The sequence below is a fragment of the Athene cunicularia genome, assembly GCF_003259725.1.
Source record: "Athene cunicularia isolate RWA chromosome 11 unlocalized genomic scaffold, athCun1 chr11_part1, whole genome shotgun sequence".
NCBI classification, from domain to species: Eukaryota; Metazoa; Chordata; class Aves; order Strigiformes; family Strigidae; genus Athene; species Athene cunicularia.
In genome coordinates, this window is record NW_020799113.1 from 18,111,100 (window position 1) to 18,130,494 (window position 19,395).

At 44.9% G+C, this 19,395-nt stretch overlaps 1 protein-coding gene across 1 annotated transcript in view; it reads left to right on the forward strand.

The window, feature by feature from the left end:
- The first annotated feature begins 383 nt into the window (after positions 1–383).
- Positions 384–19,395, forward strand: part of CFDP1 (craniofacial development protein 1) — a 66,785-nt gene continuing 47,773 nt past the window's right edge. The window contains exons 1-3 of the mRNA XM_026856967.1: positions 384–511; positions 629–854; positions 2,669–2,769. Of these exons, the coding sequence (XP_026712768.1) occupies positions 384–511; positions 629–854; positions 2,669–2,769 (455 nt within the window). The remainder of the gene's footprint in view (positions 512–628; positions 855–2,668; positions 2,770–19,395) is intronic.

Below are 19,395 nucleotides of genomic sequence, written 5' to 3' on the forward strand. Positions count from 1 at the left end.
CGCCAGCAGGTACGGCCGTGGGCGGATCCGCCCCCGGTGCCGCACAGACGCGGTATCTCGGGTGGGAGAATCCGTGTTGGCCCTGCCCGGCCCGGCTGGGAGCCGCCTCTGCCGGTGCTCGTTCCGCCGGGCGCAGCGCTGGGGGGCTGAGAAACGCTTTTTTTCGTTCTGGTTTAATGTCAGAGGCAGAGATCCTCGGGCTTGAAAGGCATCGTGCCTGAAAACCCTCCTCGGGAGCTAGATATTTTCTTTCATAAGCCTTTTTAAGTGTGAAACACTTTTAGGTGGGAGAAAAAACTCCTATATATACAGTTTATTTATGGTTGTTTTCTATCCAGCCCAAGTTGTCCTCTGCTCGTGGTTCCCACAGTATCCTAGAGTCCATGTACATGCACACACACGTGCCAGCCCGTTTCAGGAGACTGCCTGCTTCAGTTGCTGTGTTTTGTGAACAGTATCATCGTTTAATTAAGCAGCTTCAGGCCCAAGATTATGGGCCTGAACTTCCCAAGTAGAATGTCTTAGTAAGAATATGAAATACTGGTTGCTTCACCCATGTTTACTGTTCAGCTCTGGAATAGTGATGCAGCACCTCACTATATTTTTTGGTTTTGGCATCTGCTTCCAGGAAGAGGAAGAAAGGAGGTCTCTTGCTAGAGCCAGATGAGAAAGAGGAAGAAAAGGCTCAGCAGAATGAAGAGGAGGAAGAGGAAGTGGATAATGTAGAGCAGATGGAAAGAAACAGAGCAGAAGAAGAAAAAAAGAAAGAGGATGCTCTCTGGGCCAGTTTCCTTAGTGATGTGGGACAGAAACCCAAAGCAGGGGCTACCACACAAGTGACGCAAGCTAAGAAGGTAACGAGGGCCTGGGCCTTCACCCAGGGAGTGTGGGAAGGGCCTGAAGCTTTAGACCACACAGCGTTGGTTCTAGCTGGTACCAGATGGCAGTCAGAGCTGGGAAGAGGCAGGGTTTATCCCTGCCCCATCTGCTTTGTAAACCTGAAGCCCCACCATGGGGCAAACTGTAAGCTGCTGGTTTCCTTCCAAGTGGGGAAGTCTGTGATCTGGTGGCACTGCTTTTGGAGCTGCTTGTCAGCATCTCAGAGTGTCCCACCGAGCCCTGTTGCCTTCCTTTCCCAGTCCTGGATTCTCCTTGTGACATAGGAGCAGCACAGTGGACTTCGGTCTGAGCTGTTGGTTGTGGGCACAGCTCTCCCCTGAGGCTTCTGCCTTTCCTGATGCTCAGAAAAAAAGGGAGACTCTGTGTGTGTGTGTGTGTGTGAGTAGGGAAACAAGATCTGTGCTGACATCTCTGTGCCTTCCCCTTCATCCTCATACAGTGAGAGGGCTGGAAGGTGCTGCATGTTAGAATGGGCATTGTAACAAGAATGGACCTAGCTTTCTCTAGTTTCCTTTATAAGCCCCATTAATATGATTTTGCTTTCTGTCTGCAGAGGTTTTCTGTTGAGAGAATTCTGTGTGTAATCAACTATTTAAAAGGATTTTATTCTTAAAACCAAATGCATGTATTTGCCTTGCAAAACCGTTCACACTAAAAGAAGGTGGTAGAAGTGATGAAGGTACCAAAACTGACCTTCTGTCACTAGAATTGTCTTTCTATTTATTGAGTGGTCAGCGAAAAAAGTATTTCATAACAAAAGTCTGGACTCTTGACTCAGTGATGCCAGGCAAGTACAATTCTTACTGTGTGAAGCTTCTTTCTGCAACTGCTGGAAGGCAGCAGAACAAGTGTAGTTGTGTAATCTTTGCTTGAAACCTTTAGAAGAAGAATCTTTTCATCTGAACCCTGCTGCTTCTCTCCACCTCCTTTGTTACTGTCTGAACAGTTGAGATGGTTACAGGTAGAATTAGATGGAGAGAGGAAAAGTTCTCTTCTGAGCAATTCTACTTTTATGGCAGATTGCATAAAAATGAGTGGTCTTTGAAAGTTCCTCTGTAATAATTTACGGAGAAATGCAGTTCCTCTGTTCTCTTTGTGAACTTCTTAATTTGGACTTGTCTGCTTGAAGATCTCTGTGGTGTGGTTGCTTTAGAGTAAAAATTCTGGGGTTTATTTTAATTATTTATAGGGTCTGAGGTTTTTTTATGTATGCTGTTTAAAGCTGTGGTTGTGACTGAGTAAATTGAGGTGCAGACTGCTTAATAAAGATATTTTCCTCTCAAAGAGCTGTTATTGACAAGCAGCTTAAGATCTTCAGGGTTCTCTATGAAGATCAGCCTTGCTTTTCCTGATGATGGGTTGTGTTCTTTTATATGCTTGAGTGAAAATAAACATATTTCTGTGTAATTGACCCTGGCAGCTTTACTGCCTGGTGGTGCTTAGTTTGGAAGAATCAAGTCTTCGGGCTTTTGCTTGCTTTCTGAACCATAGCAGTGTATTCTTGCTCCTTCTTCCATTGAATTACAATTTCAGTCTTTTGTGTTGGGTCTGTTTTGATCTTTGAGCTCCAGTGAGACCTGCAACCAAAGTGGGGAATTTCCTTCTGGCAGGGGCATTTGTTTCCTTTTTCTTGTCTGTGCGTGACTTGCTCTGACCAGACAGCCTAAATTGCTGTGCTACCTGGGGTCTGTCCTTGGCCCCTTAGAGTGATGATTTGGCTTGGCTTCACAAATGCATTGTTTTGCTTTCTCCTTCATATGTCTCGCAGGCTGAAGAAGAGAAGAGTGGGAAGAAGCTTCAGGAGAAACCAAAAGATTCAGGAAAAGTGACAATCACCAAAGTGTTCGATTTCGCTGGTGAGGAAGTCAGGTAAGCTGCCAGATGGGATGTGTCTGCTATGGGCTCAGGGCAAACTGGGTGCTGCTTTTCTTCTGATAGGCTGGAGATGTGCTGTGAAGCACAGTGTATCTTCTCTTTCCTTTACACTTTTTTTTGATCATGAGCACATACATAACTGAAGGAGAATGAGGCCATGATTTTTCTGCCTGAGGGCTGCAGAATATCCTTATATGCAGACCTCAGTCTTTGCTCAACTTCAAAACATGCCTGTAAATTCACTTAGGCTTCCCTGTCTGGACGGTGTTTAGAATGGTTGGCAAAGCTTCCCAGTGGCTCTGCCACTGTGAAGGTTGAGACAAGGAGAGAACAGCATATGGCCCCGCAGGGATGATGGAAATGCATTTTATTCCTTCAGTCTAGTCCAAGCCCTGTGTTGGGGGCAGGATATTTGCTGGCACTTTCCCTGATGATGTTCACAATCCACTAGAAGATCTGCAGACAGTAAGAAGTGTTTTGCTGAATGGACTAATAGCCTCTTTTTTTTTTTTTTTTTTTTTTTTTTTTTTTTTTTTTTTTTTTTTTCTGCCTCTTAGAACAGCTGCAGTAAGTGTGATGGACTGGGTAAAATCATCCTTTAGGCTGAGTTTGGCTTGCAAGATGCCTCTCAGGATGCGATGCAAAAAGGGACAGGCATTTTGTAAATGTGTAAGACCGGAACTGATGGGCCTGAGTGAACCCATTTGAAATCCGAATGCACTGTGACCTTGTGGTTATCATCGTGCTGTATTTTTTTTTAATATATATGTAGATGTAAACCTGGTTTTGTCAGACGAGAATTTCGCTTCTATTTTGTGTGACAGCAGAGGGCAGCAGTTCCCAACAATTAACACCCACGCTGCCTAAATCTGGAGGAGGAAGCAGAGAGCAGGGGCTTCCGCTGCTCTTGCTTTTCGTGTCAGCACTGCTGCCGGAGCTGTTTGAAAAATCTGAGGAGAGCGATGAGTCATAGTAGCGACTTTCCTATTTCTCTGCACAATCTGGGCTGTAGGAATACCCTTCATTCATTGGAGAAATGGCAAAGAACTGTACCACTGCAGCTTTTCTGAGAGTATTGTCATACTCTTTCTATGAAGGAAAGGCTCTTTCCTGTGGACAGATAAAAATCTCTAGCAGAATTACAGACAAAAATTTTGTCTTTTGGTGCACACTCCCCTCCTCAGCTGCCAGCTTGTTTGTCCCTGGCTTTCCTGTTTGGGTTTTTTTTTTTTTTTTTTCCTCGTTCAAATGCAGTGTCCTGCCAGGTGAGAATAGCTGAAGCTGTAGGATCGCAGGGCTGTGTTGGGTTCTGACGTATGATCGGATGGCATACAGCAGAACTGAGTTCTGGTGCTTTGTGGTTGCATGAAATCATCGTGCAATCTCTTTTGGAGTCTGGACATGTCCACCTGTGTATTGTAGGTGAGTGTCGTGTCCCAACATGAGCATAGAAGTGTATCACTTAAAGGAGGAGACTGGTTTACAGGGAAACTTACCTTGTAGGCTTACTTCAATACATGGGTCTTAAGCTCTGGAAAGGAATTTTTTTGTGCTTTTGTGAAGTATAGGACCCTTTAAAGTAGGAAGCAAGTAAAAACATCTGCCTTGAAGCTTCGTGTTTACCTGTCTCTATGAAAAGAAGTCCCAGATAATTATGATTTAAGCATAGAATGACTCAGGCATTGGTCTGATTCTGGCGTTCTGGATTTTGCGTGGTGGTTACAGATTAGCTTTACTGGTGCTGCTTTTGCTTTTGTTGGTAATATTAGCTGGAGGTGTCCTCCAAAAAGTGCCTTGCCTTATGTAAACAGAAATTGTCCAGGGTTCCTAAGATGCTGAGTTTGTGCTTTTGACATGAGTAACTTATCTGTAGTTTTGTAATATCTATAGCGAAGTTAAAGGTGTATTTTTCTGTACCATTTGCTTTTCTAGTGTCCTTAGTACTTACTGTTTCCCTTGGGGAATTGCAAAGGAAGTGATACAAGTTTCTACTAAGATCAAATAGGTAAAAGCTGGAGCCTGGGCAACAATGAGACTGTACTCCTGCAAAGCACCAAGGCTAATGTATTTTTTTGTTTACAGCAGCCATTGTATCGACAGGTTACAGAGCCAGCAACAGAAAGCTTGCAGCAAGGTCTGGAGGACTGTTTTCTGCTGATGCCTGAGTTACAGTAACATGCTACTTTCTTTAGCCTTTTGATAATGAAAAAAATCCTTCAATTTCTTTTCCCCCTTGATTTTTGTGATATTCAAAGCTGAAGCTTTTGTGTTGTTTGTTACATCTTGTGTCTAAATGCATTACACTGTTAGCTGTGGGTAGGATATAAGGAGTTATCGCTGCTTACAGCTACTGGTACTTTCTTGTAATGGCAGTAGGTGAGGGCCAGAGGGCCGCTTTTTCTTTAGAATAGCAGGAGGTTGCCTTTGCACCAACCTAGTCTGCAAATGCTCTGAATACCAAACACTAACTGCCTTGCCTGGGGAAGCAGCTGGCAAATTGTTAGTTACAAAGGCCAACACATGGTAGTTATGTGTGTGTGTGTGTGTGTGTGTGTGCGCGCGTGTTTCTGAACTGAAAGAACTGAAATGAGAGAGCTGTCTCTGTTGCTTTCTTTTCTAAATGGTTTGAGGCTGCTCTATTGAAAGCTTGAGAAGAATTTAGATCAGTATTTAAGCACTGATAGATTCCGGGCACAAATTTCGACAGTCTGCTCAGTGAAGCTCTTAACAGAAGATCATTTAGCCCTGATCTCATGTTGCAGAACAATTTATTTTCTCCTGTAAGAAGATAGTCTAATCTCTCTTGCATGATTGGAGTAGCAGAAATCTCTTGAAAGAAACCTCCAGCTACAGGCCTATGCTCGAATAGTGAAAGATCTTCCTGTTTAAGCTGTCAACTCCCCTATAGGTTATTGTTGCACTTAATGTCCATTTTGATTAGTCTGTACTTGTATCAGTTGCTAATGCTGGACTTCAGGTTCAGAGTATTACAAATTGCCAATTACCAAAGAAACAATTAAGTCTAGTGGCTTTTAATTTTATAAAATACATGATTTAGTATTACCTTGTAAAACCAAAGTTGTTGAATCCTGGAACTAGAAATAAGCTTTAAGTGATGTCTGTGTTTTCCAGTTGTGACTTCTGTCTGCTTTTCATTCCTCCCTGGTGTTAAATAGATGAGGAGCAGCAGGTGACTGTCACCCAAATGGCTGTAATTGTGGGCAGTGGGAGCAATTTGCAAAGGCAGTTCAGCATCTAAATGGAAGTTCAAGTAATTTCTCACTGGCAGAGGAGATTGAAGCTCCTTTGAAGCCTCTGGTTTATGAACTTGCCTCATGATGCAGGATGTGTGGTTGCATTATTAGGGAATCACATCCCTGGTGCCAAGGTTTATCTGCTGCAAAATGTAATTTGTTGTATGATGGGGCTTGTTTTCTTTCTGGCACTCCAAACTACATTGGCTCTGGGCTTTCTTTAAACCACTGCTGTGCTCAGTGTATCAGAATGGTTCTTCTGTGTTTCCCCTGGTGAAAGTCAACTTTGTGTCCATCCAGGACTGCAGCAGAATGCAGCTCACACACATGGAGCTGGCCCAGCCACGTGGTATCAACTGCAGTCAGTGTAACAACCTGCAAAGTGGGGACACCGAATGCTAGCAGGGGTAGGTTTCAGTTTGAAACATCTTCTGTGTACCTTCATTTGTCTTGTGGGAGGCAAAACAAACTTGGGAGGAGTAACGGTGTCTGGCTTGGGTGCTAGTTCAGGAATGGGAGGCCTGTGTTTTGCTCATACGTCATAAATTCCAAGTAGAGGACTCAAAACTAGAAGCTTAATGTTTCTGTGTATATGTGCTTTGTTTGTGTGTCTTAAATCCGAAGCTTTACACAATCAGATTGTTGTTCTTGTGGGAATACTTTCCTGGTACTGCAGAGTTGCTGTGCTGTACCAATAGGGTTGTGTTGTGCTGGCAACACTGGCTTGTGCTGCTTCAGTGACCCTCAGCCACTTCCCCATGTGTGTGGACAAAGCAGCCAAACCAAAATAAAGCCGTGGTAGGGCTCCTCTCTGTCTGTCACTGGGGAGAGCCCTGCTCTTTTACTGAAATCTGGCAAGGTGTTCTGTCAGAGCTTCCTTTACTTTCCCACAAGGCTGCCTTCTCCAGGAGTGCCAGTGTTGGGGATCCAGAAAGACTCCCAGCAGGCTGGGCGATGGCCTTGGACCTCTGCACTGTGGTCCCTTCCTGCCCAGTCCCTACTGCTAGTAAGTGGCAAATAGCTAATTTCTCGGAGGTAACGCTCCTGATCCCTGGAGGACTTGTGGATTAGATTTTGTACTAACCCTTGAGCCTTTTTCTTGAGCGTCTTTGCTGTGCTTGCAAGCTCTGAACCTGTTTGTTTCAGCACTCTTGTACATCTGGCAGGTGTTCCTGTGATGTGAGTAATTCTTGGCTTCTTGCCACATGTGGGGCCAGAATTGTCATGCAAGCTGCATGGCCGCTGGCAGCATGCTGGGGCTGGATCCATGTAGAAATGTTTCAGGAAGAGATTGCAAGATCTCTTCTCCCTGTCTGCAGTGTGAGTTCCCTTCTGCTGTCTAGATGCTGGGATAAGGGAGTCCAAAGATCCAGCCAGTACTTCTTTGCAAGCTGCGTGTCTTCCTCTTGCCAAGCAGCTGATAAGTGCTGAAGGCATCATTACTACTGCGATGTCAGAATTACCAGACCACAGAGAACTCCCTGAACCTGAAGCATTTACAGCCAGGGAGCTGGGGGTTTACTGTGGGACCTTGCATAATGGGTAAATGTTTGTCCAGGGAACTCTTCAGTTACTTTCATGTTTGAAGGCTGAACAGATGGGTGAGATTTTGCTGAGTTTGACTAAAGCTCATCTTTTCATGTTGAGCTCAGTAATCTTTATCTGCTTCTTAAGTGCCTGTTTCCTGATTAATTCAGGCTGCTTCTGAAAGTGTTCTTCAGTGTTTGCCTGATTAAAGCTTACTGTTGCTTTGAAACTCAGTGCTGGAATGCCCATGTTTGGTGGGGCAGCAAGCCCTGCACAGTGCTCTCACTGAGAGAACTCTCAGCTTAAAATCACCTGATTTGAGGTGGTCGTTTTTTCTTGCTCCAAGGGACAGATGATGACCCAAATCCATGGATATTGTTTGCTTTTTTTTTTTTTTAGATTGCTTTTAGGTGTGTTTTAATAAGGCATTTAGTCCAGAGGTGTATATACAAAGGAGCAGAAAGCTCTCTGATGTTTTTGAAGTCCTTGAAGGCTTTACAGATGTAAAGAGGGAAAATCCTTAGCTTTCTTACAGAACTTTCTGTCCATGTACCTCAAAGCACTCTTTAAAGAAGTGCTGTTATTCCCCATTTGGGAATATGGAAACTGAGGCATGCTGGAGTTAATCACATCCACTGATGCACTCCTGGATCTCATGGCTCAGGATACCCAGGGAACCAAGCTTCACCTGTGCGTTGCATATACCTAATTAAACTTGGAATAGCCAGGTGCCAAACACACTGGGCAATGAGCGGTGTCACGATGAGTATGGGACTTGCTGCTGGCTATAATGAAACGTTAAAAGTTCATACAGTTTTGTAGAAGGATATGGGCAAACTCATGTCACAAAAATTTGTCTGGGCTGTTATATGTGAGACATGAACTCCATCTCAGGATGAGGGCTCCCTGCTGTTGACTCTTAAGAGACCAAATTTGTGACTTAGAATAGCCTCTGGTCTCCCGCAATGTGACTCCTTTTATTTGTGTGCCCACTGTGCTGTGAGGAAACAAGTTGTGCTGACTATGTGTGCTGAACAGAGTTGAGGGGCAGTGTGTATGCTGTCGGTTAGGGAAGATGATGGTTCACAGTGGGGCTGTTGCATCTTAAGCAAAATACAAAGTTTTAGAGGTACATAAAACATCTGATTTAATAACCAAATAGTTAAAAGCTTAAATCAGTGTAGTAATTACTGGGGTTTATACTGGCTGAGACTGATATTTCATCTGCCATAGTTGAAGTGTGGGGTGAAAGAGAACTTGATTTTCATCTGTTACTGTTTGTAAAAGGTTGCCACCTAGGATGTTCATGGAAAAAAACCTCATTACTCATTCTGTGTTGCTGCTTCACAGGTTTTCATCCTACCTTAAGGATTCAAGAAAAAAAGATTATTCAGATGAGATTGTTCTTAAGTTGGAACTTAAGGACCTTGAGTTGGATCAGTGGGTTTTGGTGGTGATATTCATGACCTTTTGAGTAGAAGCATCAAAGGCGAAGTGAGGTGGCTGAGGGCAGGTTCTTGTCAGGAGGCTTGCCTGGGCTAGTAAAAGGCCTTTCTTGGGCAATAGTGCAGATCTCCTTTGTACAAGAATGCCACTGGTGACTGGAATTTTGCAGGCAGGATTACAGTCCATGGCCAAAGTTGTTTGTTGTTTGGTTTTTTTGTGTGTGTCCCATGGAGTCATCAAGGTCAACATATCCTTTAATGTAGGCCTGGTTGAGTGGGATGGTGAGGTCTGAGCCCAGTCTGTGGTGTTAGCTGGGCTGCTGGACTCCTCGCCTTGGTGAGCTCCTCAGGAGAACTGTGCAGGGCTGGTTAAGGACTGATTTATTCCCTCATAGCCAGGAGAAGTGCTGACCTGTGCGCAGCAGAGCTGAGGTTATAATTCAGTACTCTGCAGTTGCACAGTGCCGTTTCTTGGGGATATCTTGATACTGCCTCTTGTTACTGAAATACTAGTTTTCTTTTTTTGATCTTGGCTCATCTGTTGGATAGACACCTGTTTGTAGGGAGAGGCGCTCGGAAGATCTCATGATGTACGGAAAGAATAGAGGCGCATGAAAGATCTTGCAATGTACGGGAAGAACAGGGAACTAAAGATCTCGCAATGTACAGAAAGGCGTATATAAAGCAATTGCGCAGTTAATAAATTGAGCAAATAGCAACCACCATATTGGCGTTTGTGCTTTTGTTCCCACAAAGGTTTTAACCTCCTGCAAAGGTTAGCTGTGATCTGAGTGCCACATGTCTGTGGATTGGCAGGTAGAAAAAGACAGCTAATACCTTACCACAACACCTGTGTCCTAGACTGCTCACTGTTTCCAACCCCAGATCTGCTGTCCTCTTCCAGAGCTTCAGCCTCTGGATCCCAACCTTTTCAGGAGAGAGCAGGTGGAAATGGCTACAGGAATAGCAGATCAGATATCTGAGAATAGCCTGAGCTCTCCAAAGTTTCCAGAGCTTCAGCCTCTTGATTTCCTTCTCGGTGGCTGTGATGTCCTCTCTGCTCTTTACATGACAACTGAGACCAATCAGATGTGACAGAGTTGGGAAACAAAGGGGTTTTTCCAACTTTGGAATAGCCGTTTCCAAGCTAAGGAGTTTGGCGCTCTACCACGTATTTTATTGCTTTGCTTTGAAGATAGTTAAGGTAGCTGTCTGAGCAATAGCTGCTGCTTCTGCTTCTTCCTGGCAAGCACTGAGCAGGAGTGAGGAGAATGCTGAGGCTGATAGAGTTAATGTATTTGAAGAGGAAGGGAAAAAAAGAGCAGGGAATTTACTCCCACAAATCTCAAGATTTAGAGCTGGCACAGAGAACAGTCTTAAAAATGTGTAATTGTCCATCTGTGTTCTTGCTCCGTGGTCTCAGCATGGCTCTGTCAGATGTGCTGGTTAATTAGCACTGAGAGAACATGTAATACCATTAACTCTGTCCTTACCTTGTGATGCTTTTCAGGAAACTCAGTGGATGAATAACAGCAAGAGGTTGGCAGCAGCATGCTCACACTTCTTGTTAGGTGTAAATCTTGGTCATTTATTTTGTGCTCATGAGATTTTGTGCAATGCTGAGTGAAGACCAGTGGCTTTTAAAATCAGGAGAAAGATCAGCAGTTTGGGTGTGTATCTCTTACTGCTGATGTAGGTGATGTGGTGCATGTCAGATCAAGGCTGATAGGTGCGTGCCATGTTCATATGTGCTTTTATTGCAAATGCTTACATGTGTGAGATGAACATTACCAGAATCTGTCCTGAAGCCTTATATTTATAAAACCCTGCCTTTTTGCCCAGGCGGATAACAAGTGATACACAGCTTCTACCAGATAAGGTAGATGGGCGTTGTCAGATTAGATATGGAAGTCTGTGAACTGAACTAATGGGCAGAGAAAGAAAGCACTCGCTGTATTTTGGTGTGCTTTTTGCAATGGCTTTGACTACAGTAGTAAGGAAGTGTTAAGAGAAATAAGACAAATGAATTTCAGTAGCCCCTTGAAAAGCCACTCCAAAGTCCAGCTTCTCTGAGGACTTCTGTGTTGATGACCAGTGATGCTAAAGTTCACAGGGTTTCATCCTCAGTCCTCCTTGTCTAAGGAATTCTAGCCACTTTACAGTGACATTCCACTTCCTCAATGAAGTTTACATAGTGCAAAAACCTTGGCTTTTAAGATTTTTTGCAGAAATTTAATCTGAGCATCAGGAGCCTGGGGATGATGCCTTGGGACCATAAGACAAATCAAACCACCTGGAATTACATAAAATATCAATGTGACCACTGTTTAGAGGTGGCAGTCTAAAAAGTGACTGGTTGATTTTCTATAAACAAGTATCAAAATGCTGATTTTGGCATAATGGAGTGTAGGAAGCAGCCTGTTCCTGTCCTTACACTGTTGTTACTCTGACGGGTCAGAGCGTGCCTTGGTTATCCACAGTTTATATTGGCTTTTTCCAATTTAAAAACAGCTATTGATTTTTATCAATAAAAGTAAGTGAAAATGTTATCTTTCAAAAGATGCTTAAGAATGAAAGGGTCTCAGGGGCCTGTTTTGATATCCTTTCCTCTGTGTGCATCCATTCCCTCATGCTTCAGAATTTTCTTAGGGAATCCTGATGTAGTACAGTGCTGATGGGCAGGATGGTGGCTCAGAGATGAGGTCAGTAAGCATGAGCAGGAGCTGTGTTGTGTGCTGGTTCACTTGCTAGGCATTTGCCTGTCTCAAGGGCACCTGCAAAAATTAAAACTTCATAAACAGTGCGACAAACCTAGCCAGAACTCTAAGCCAGAGCACTTGCTTCTAAAGTAAATCATGTTATGGTCTGCTTAATGTGCTTTGAGAAGGGGAATGGCCTAAAGAACAGCTTCGATTCAAGGTTTTCATTAGTAGATGTACAACTGAGGCTTCTGCTTAGATCGGGAAACTGAAGCACAGAGGGGCTGTGACTTATAGTGTTACACAGTAGTGCCAGCTTTGTCCAGTGCGTTATCTGGCATTCACCAGCATGCTGACTCCTGTCTTCCTTTATCTTACCATGCTCTTGAAAATCCCAGAGTGACCCAGCAGATGTCCACCTCAAAGTCATTCTGTGCCTCTAATATGGATTGATGCTTTTAGGGAAGTAATTGATGTGTGCTGGTTTCATCTGTGCACTTTTTGCTGGTAATTAGTGTGATGAAAAAGAAGGCTCAGCTGGGATCTCCAAAGGTGGGAGGAGTCTCAAAACATCTCCAAAATGATGGCTTGACCTCCAGATTAACTTGGATATTGCTAGGGCTGTCCAAGCTGTGGTATCTGAGTGCTGCATCAGCTTTGGGAACTGGATGACCAACTGTGTTCTCCCATTTTCAAGTTCTTCTAAGCATTTTCTGCCTGTGTTGTGTGTAGTTAATGTGAAAATGCTTAAGCAAAAAATCCCACCCTTCCCCAGCAGATACAGGAGGAGACATTGTTTCTCTATGTGGCTCTCAGACAATTTCCTGACTTTTAAAAATCTGGAAACAGAAGGTGTTTAGTGACCTATTCAGGTCTCACAAGGGCTCTTTTGCTGTTAGTAAGGAGGTCTTTTGTCCCTCTGTTCATGCCTTCATCACAGGGCCCTCAGATCCAGTCCTTGCATTTTGCTGCTTGCCTTGTTTCCCATGCTTCCAAGATGCTGCCTCATTCCTGGGAGCTCCAGGCTCAGAAAGGGGCTTTTGATGTCTGGTGCGATGCTGGCAGAGCCTGCTTTGCAGCCCTTGGGTCTGGGGTTTTCCCTGCCGGAAAGTGCAGCTTGTGAGATGGATTTTTCTTGTTTTTTTGTAACAGATTCTGAAACAGGAGGGTTTCTATGTTAGCCTGAAGGGAAGGCAAAGCTTTTCACTGCCTTACTGTCTCATGAACACATTACAAACTGAGTCAAGCTTAGTCTGGCCTTTTCCCCATGGGGATGCTTCTCGTTTGTAGTGTGTGTTGCTTCCTGTTGTGATCTGTGTAACCTTTGCGTTCAGTGTTCATAGCTGTAAATGCATTTTGAACCCCTGCTTTTGAGAACAACGATACCCATTCCCTCAGTAAAAGATCTGTAACGTGAACATTGTGCTACTTTGAAGGAGTTGAGGGGTTGCAGGGATCTATTTTGCTTTTGCCATGCTTACAAGTCATGGTTAATGGGGTCAGAGACTGTCACACTCACATGTACAGCGTCTCTTCACGTGGATTGCTCAGCTCAGAGGTGTGCTCCATAATTTGAAGTTAATCCTTTTGGAAGGTACGAATAAAAATTATGGGATGCCTCAAAGGTTGAAATGTAAACAGCATGTTGCAATTTTAGGCTGCCCATGGGATAGTTACCTGATGAAGCAAGCAGAGACCTGATGCTTGGAGATAACTTAAAACTGGGGTGAGTAAAGCTCCAGTCAACAAGGAGGTAAAGCCTTGTGCCCTTTCTGGGGGTCAGCTACTCTAGAAAGCCATGTTTGGTGTGCTCCACCTATTGTAAGCCCCAGTGGGAGCTTGGTAACTGGAGTGTTACTTCCCTTTGGATTTAGAGAACCTCTTGCAGAAGTAGCAAGGAGAAACCCAAAAGGGGCCTGGCAGCTTGGTCAGCATCTCGGTTGGCAGCACGGTCCATATGTTTTCTTTACATCTGTGACAGAGTCTTTGTCATACAGAAGATGATAGAAAATCGGTCATCTCCTTCAAGGTTTACAAGGTTAGGACGTGGATGTCAAAAAGCACATTTTATTCATTGCTGGTGTTAAAATACCGTTCATCTCTGCTTGTTTTCAAAAGAATTTGTTTGAGATGCAGCCTGGGCTGACTGCTTGGATAGTAGCACACACCTGCTGCGAGGAGCAGTGCCAGGCAGGCAGCTTAGCCCTCGCCTGACTCCAGAAGAGCTCTGATCAGATTTTGTTTCTTTTTAAAAAACAGCCAGCAGCTTCTGTGCAGATAGGCAGCCCATAAAATTATCAGTCGGTCCAGCCTCGTCTTGTCTGTGTTGCTTCAGGGAATAGGCTCAGTTTCCCAAGGAACAGCTTCTCCCACCTGGTTTTGAAGAGCAAGCTTTAGAGAATGTTGTTTTTTTTCTGAAAGGGAGAAAACTAATATTTTACTTTGAAATTAGAAAAGTGATGGGGGCCTATTAATTTTGGGTCTGTTTGCTTTACACCAGATAATCCATCATAAAATAAATAGATACCCAGTGTGCAGGCAGATGTGACTTGAGGCTCAGTTGTGTGGGGACTTAATTCTCTCCTGGAAAGTGCTGAACGTGGGCACTCCAGCAGCTTCAGGATTTTGCAGGCAGGAGCACCTGCCTCTCATACAATTCATCTGTCTGTGAAAAGCACCCAGGACATGGCAGCTCAAGCACAAAATATTCCTCTTGGCTCAGAAGGGATTAGGTTTTTTACAAACCCCTGTAGATGAGTATTGCTTGCTCCTCAAGTGATCATTCCAGAAGGCTGGAGGACTACTTAATGAGGCTAGACACAGATGGGGAATATTGAAAAAGGATAATTAGCCTCATTTCACACACCCCGCACACCCTCTGCCTTGGTCTGTGATTCCCCAGAGCTAACAACATTAAGTTCATGTGGAAAGTTTTATAATTGTGTCAGGTCTAAACTGGGGCAGGTTTCCCAAGTGGGGACTGTGTGTCCTGAGTACAAGTGGTGTAGAGCTAGCATTTTCCAGAGCTTTCACTCTTGCTCTCTCTTTCTCAGCATGGAAGTCAGGAGAGATGGTATGTTTGTGCTGCTGTGATCAGGGATCTTAACTATCTTCTCAGCTCCCAAGTCCCCTTGTACCCAAATATCAACAGGTGCTTTCTCAGCCTGATGTGCACCAGGTGTTTTAGGAGAATGCCGTTGTGTTGAGCCACCTGGGGGTAAGGTGGAGGGATTTTGGCACTTGGGATGCATAAGGTTGCTATTAGACAGCAGACTATGGACAGAAGCCTTGCAAGCCTTCTTAATGTGGCTCTTTGCCTTTCTCAGCTTCCCCTATCCTGCCTCTGAGACCTTGCGTCCTTTTCCTGGCCATGGAAGGAAGTGGCTCTGCTGATGTGCTTCTGTAAGGGCTTGCAGGGCACCTCACTGCTGGGCACTTTCCTGACAGAACTCACCCTTGGCAGCCCTTATGCTCATTCTGTTTGTTGCAAACAGGACTGGATTCAGCTGTGTTAGAGCAGAGGCACCTGGCCACTGCACTGGGGTGAACCCTGGGGTGCTGGTGTTGTGCTCTGCCACGGTAGCAGGAGTGGGATGCTGTGATGGAGTGAGACCTTCCTCTGCACCTGATTTAAGACCAGAACGCAGGAGCAAAGCTGGTGCATTAGACTTGGCCACTGAACCAAAGCATGAACATTTGGTTTTAAGCCCCTTTTGCAGATTAGCTGGAGCTGTGTGAATGCGGTGCTCATTTTAGCCTGTATTCCTCCTTTTTAGCTGCTTATGTGGCTAAGGGGAGCAGATCAAACACTTGTTCTTAAATTAAGATGCTACAGTTCTGTACTGTAAGTGCTCTGTGGAACAACTTCTGGGACAGCCTGTGACAGCATGTGGGTTGTCTTCATGTGGTTTGGAGCCCAGCATACATAACTGGGGCCTTTTCCATGCACGTAGGTTACAGCAGTTCAGTTGGTAAATGTGAAGGGAAGGGTGAGAAGTTCTTCAGTGGAAGATGGAAGTAATGAACCCACGGCTCGGTACCAAACCAGCAGGCTGGGAGGATGTGGGTATGCTTGAATGGTTGGGTACTACTTTGAGCTTGTTTCAGAGGTGAAAGGCCCGAAGGATGACGCCTGTAAGTATAAGAGGCACTTAGTGATCTAGTTTCTAGCATGTTTTCCTTATAATAACGTTATAATATAGAAGACCTTTGTATTTTACAGTTGCACAGCACCTTGTACAGTAGGCATCATCTGTGCTACCAGGCTCCAGCATGATCAAAAAAATTCATAACTGTTCTGTGTTTTGGAAGTCTTACTATGCAATTTAATAGCGTAGCAGCATAATGAAATCTTTAAGGGAAAGTGATGAGAGTGAGTGGTTTTGTGTGTGAATTACAGGGTCTGCGAGTGGGCGAGACACTAGCTACTTGTTTTATTGCTGACAATATACTTATTTTCATGTTTATTCCTGGATTACAATGTGTGAATAGCATCCTAGTAAACAGTCAGGCAAATAGTTATTTATCAAGTATTTAAAAGTGAAAGGTCTTGTAATTTTCCTTAGTAATGACTGTGATTTCTTCCAGCTGGATTAATGGCTCCCATTTCTCCCCATGAAGAACAAGAAGTGTTTTGGTTTCTACATGGAGAGTTATTGTCTCCCATAATAATGCAGACCAGAGGATTTTTTTTCTTCCTGGCCTGGGCTCTGGGAAAGGTTGAAATGTGCATAACCTGAATTAATACCTTGTAAAGCACTTTAATATTCTTTCTTTTGTCATTCCTGTTGGAGTGGTGCAGGAGTCGGTGCTGGCATCAGCCCAGCAGCAGCCTGCCTCAGAGCTGCTTTTGTTTCAGTTTATGAGGCAATCAGTGGGTCTTGTGATGGAATTGCCTTGAAAGGTCACTTTTAATTACATTTCTGACACATTCCTCAGTCCCCAGCTGGGCAATGCTGGTGGAACAGGTTGCCTGCAGCTTTGCGGCTCTGTTGCTACAGCAGGCAATTTCAAAAATACACTCTAGAGCAGCTGCTGGCAGGCCAAAGTGGACAGAAGAAATAGAACTAAGCGTTGTGTTCTGTGCCCAGTCATTGCTGTTGGTACCCTGAGGTTATGGAGGAAGCGAGTATCAAAGCCTAAGTAATCCCTTGGTAATAACCTCTCTCAAGCCCTTGGATAGCAAAGGTGATTTCTTTGCTGCTGAACTGACTGTCCAAATTGAAGGGCTGTGCCAGATCCTCCCTGCACATCATGTTGAGGGGCCATAACAGGTAGAGGTTTCTCCTTTCTCACTCTTTCTGGGATTGACCATCTTTCTGGTCCAAGAGCTGTGGCTTATGGTGCTAGTCCAACTCTGTCACGCTAACTCTGTCAGACTGCAGGCTGGTAAACCCTTCCTGGAGCCACTTTTCATGTACATCTTATCTTTGGGCCTTCCTTAACTGGTGGGTTGTTCAGTTTTGTCTCTGTTGGAGAAGACTGAAGGTCGTTGTGAAGGTAGCTCTGCCACAGGCTTTGAAGACCTGCTCCCCATTGTGCATGTCCAGATCCTGTAAGCTATTTTAATTGCCGAATTCCTGTAGGTTTATGGGAGCTGAACTGGGCTGTCATCTCTTATCATGACAAGCAGAGTTAGTGGCAAGGTGTGTGTTCTTTGACCTCTGCTTCCTTTCTCAACCTCTGCCTCTTCTTGGTCCTACACTCTTCAAGTCCCAGAAATGTGCAGGGTCTAACAGTTGGAATCTAACCCAGGAGCAGGTCCTGTGGCTGTGTTGAGGCCAACACAGAGCTTTTTTTTGTTTGGTTTGGTTTTTGTTTCAGGGCATGTGGTTACTATGGTATGCTTCTGAAATTCCTGCGTGCTTGGGGTCTGCCTAGTGTTTCTCACGGCAGCTTGCGTGCTCCCTGCACACTGGGGGTGGACCCTGATGGTGTGAGAGTGCAGGGGGGTGACAGGAGGAGGGGAACCGTGCTGGGAGCCAGTGCTGCAGAGTGCATGAGAAATGGTGCTGCTCCCCAGCTGGGCAGGGGATGGAGCCAGCTCTTTGGATGCTGCATTTGAAAATAAATAGGCTGCGTGATTGTATTAATCTGAACTCAGCACTCGTGGCTTGAGGGGGCTCTGTGGGGAGCTCTGGCTAATTGCTGTGTGAAGATGCTGAGTTTATTCTGTCAAAGGAAATTTGTGGACGTAGAGTATCCTTTGGCGTATGACTGCTGCATGATGCGACTGTCCTTGCCAAGGGCAGTGATTGGGTGGTGCACCTGGGATGCCCTAAATTGTGATGACACTTTTGTTTCTTCCTGAACTGCTTTTCCCCCTTTTCTCGCCCTGCTTCTTTCCAATCTCATCAGCAAACACTTCTACATATTCATAACATGGGATTTGTCTCTATCTGCATGACTGCTGCTGGTTTGAAAGGCATGTGACATTGCAGGGGGGGAAACAGGGTTAATCTCTTCCTGCAGTGGCAGAACAAGGTTGAGCAGGAGGTGTACAGCACAAGAATTATTTCTGAACATGCCTTTTCCACTATTTGCAGTCTGCGGAGGAGGAGGAGGAAGAACAGTTTCCTTTCCCTAATTACTGCTTCACAGATGCTGATTCACTGTTAGGACAGGGATGCGGGTGCACTAGTTGTGTGCAAGTGTGATTTCAGGGCATCGATGACTCCAGGCTTATTGAATAACTCCACGACACTTTCCTTGCTGCCAGCCCAGCAGTCACCCAGCAGGGCTTGTAGCTCCTTGGGTTTCTCCATGTCCATCAGCCAATTTCTACGTGGAAGTTGCAGGGTCAGGTTGGTGGGTAGGAGGCAAGCAGCAATTGGCCTGACTTGTAACCAGGGCAGATCCTTTGACCGACGAGGCTTTCAAGCCTCTCGTTGCACATGCTTTAGACTGGGGATGAGCCTGCCCACCCTTGCTGGCGGCAGATGCAGTCAGAGCCCCAGGCTGCAGGAGGGTGGGATGGAGGACTGTGCCTTCTGGGCTAGCCCAGCCATGGGTCAGGCTGCCTCTGCCCACAGCGCTACAGGGCCCCAGAGAGCCTCACAGGCCTGGGCTCCAAGGGATCAAAATGATTAGCTTGGCAAGCCAGGGCAACCTCATTAAGAGCTACTGAGAGTGTGAAAAGCATGTTGCTGGAGGCAGGTCATTGTAAATGAGGGGGCTAAAATACCTGGGTTTTCCTAACAATTAATTATTGAGTGGTTTTCTAGAGATTCTTTCTCATGTTTGTAATTTGTTCCCTGCTGTAGATGCAGTGTTGATTTATATTTTTTTCAACTTCAATATTTTGCACCCTCAGGGCCTCAAACAAAAATTAACTAGAAAATGAGAGAAAGTTTCTGCATTCTGCCTTGTCAAAGCTTTCTTTCTCATTACTCATCCTCGGAGCCAGTTTCCGTGCTCCTGTTTGGGTTGCAGATGTTGCCAAGCCCATGTGCCGTGGGTGGCAAAACAGCTGTGGCAGAAGAGCTGCCTCACTGACCAACAAATGAGGAAATCAAGAGCCCAATTAAGAGCCTAGAGTTGCCCCCAGTGACCCAAGCAAAGCATTCAGTAGCTGCTAGTGAGACAGGCCTGTTTGAATGAATAAGCATTCCTGTTCATTTGAAGAAAAAAAACCCACCTCCTCCCCTAGCTTTAATTAGCTAAACTTTTCCTTTTTTTTCTGCCACGAATATAGAG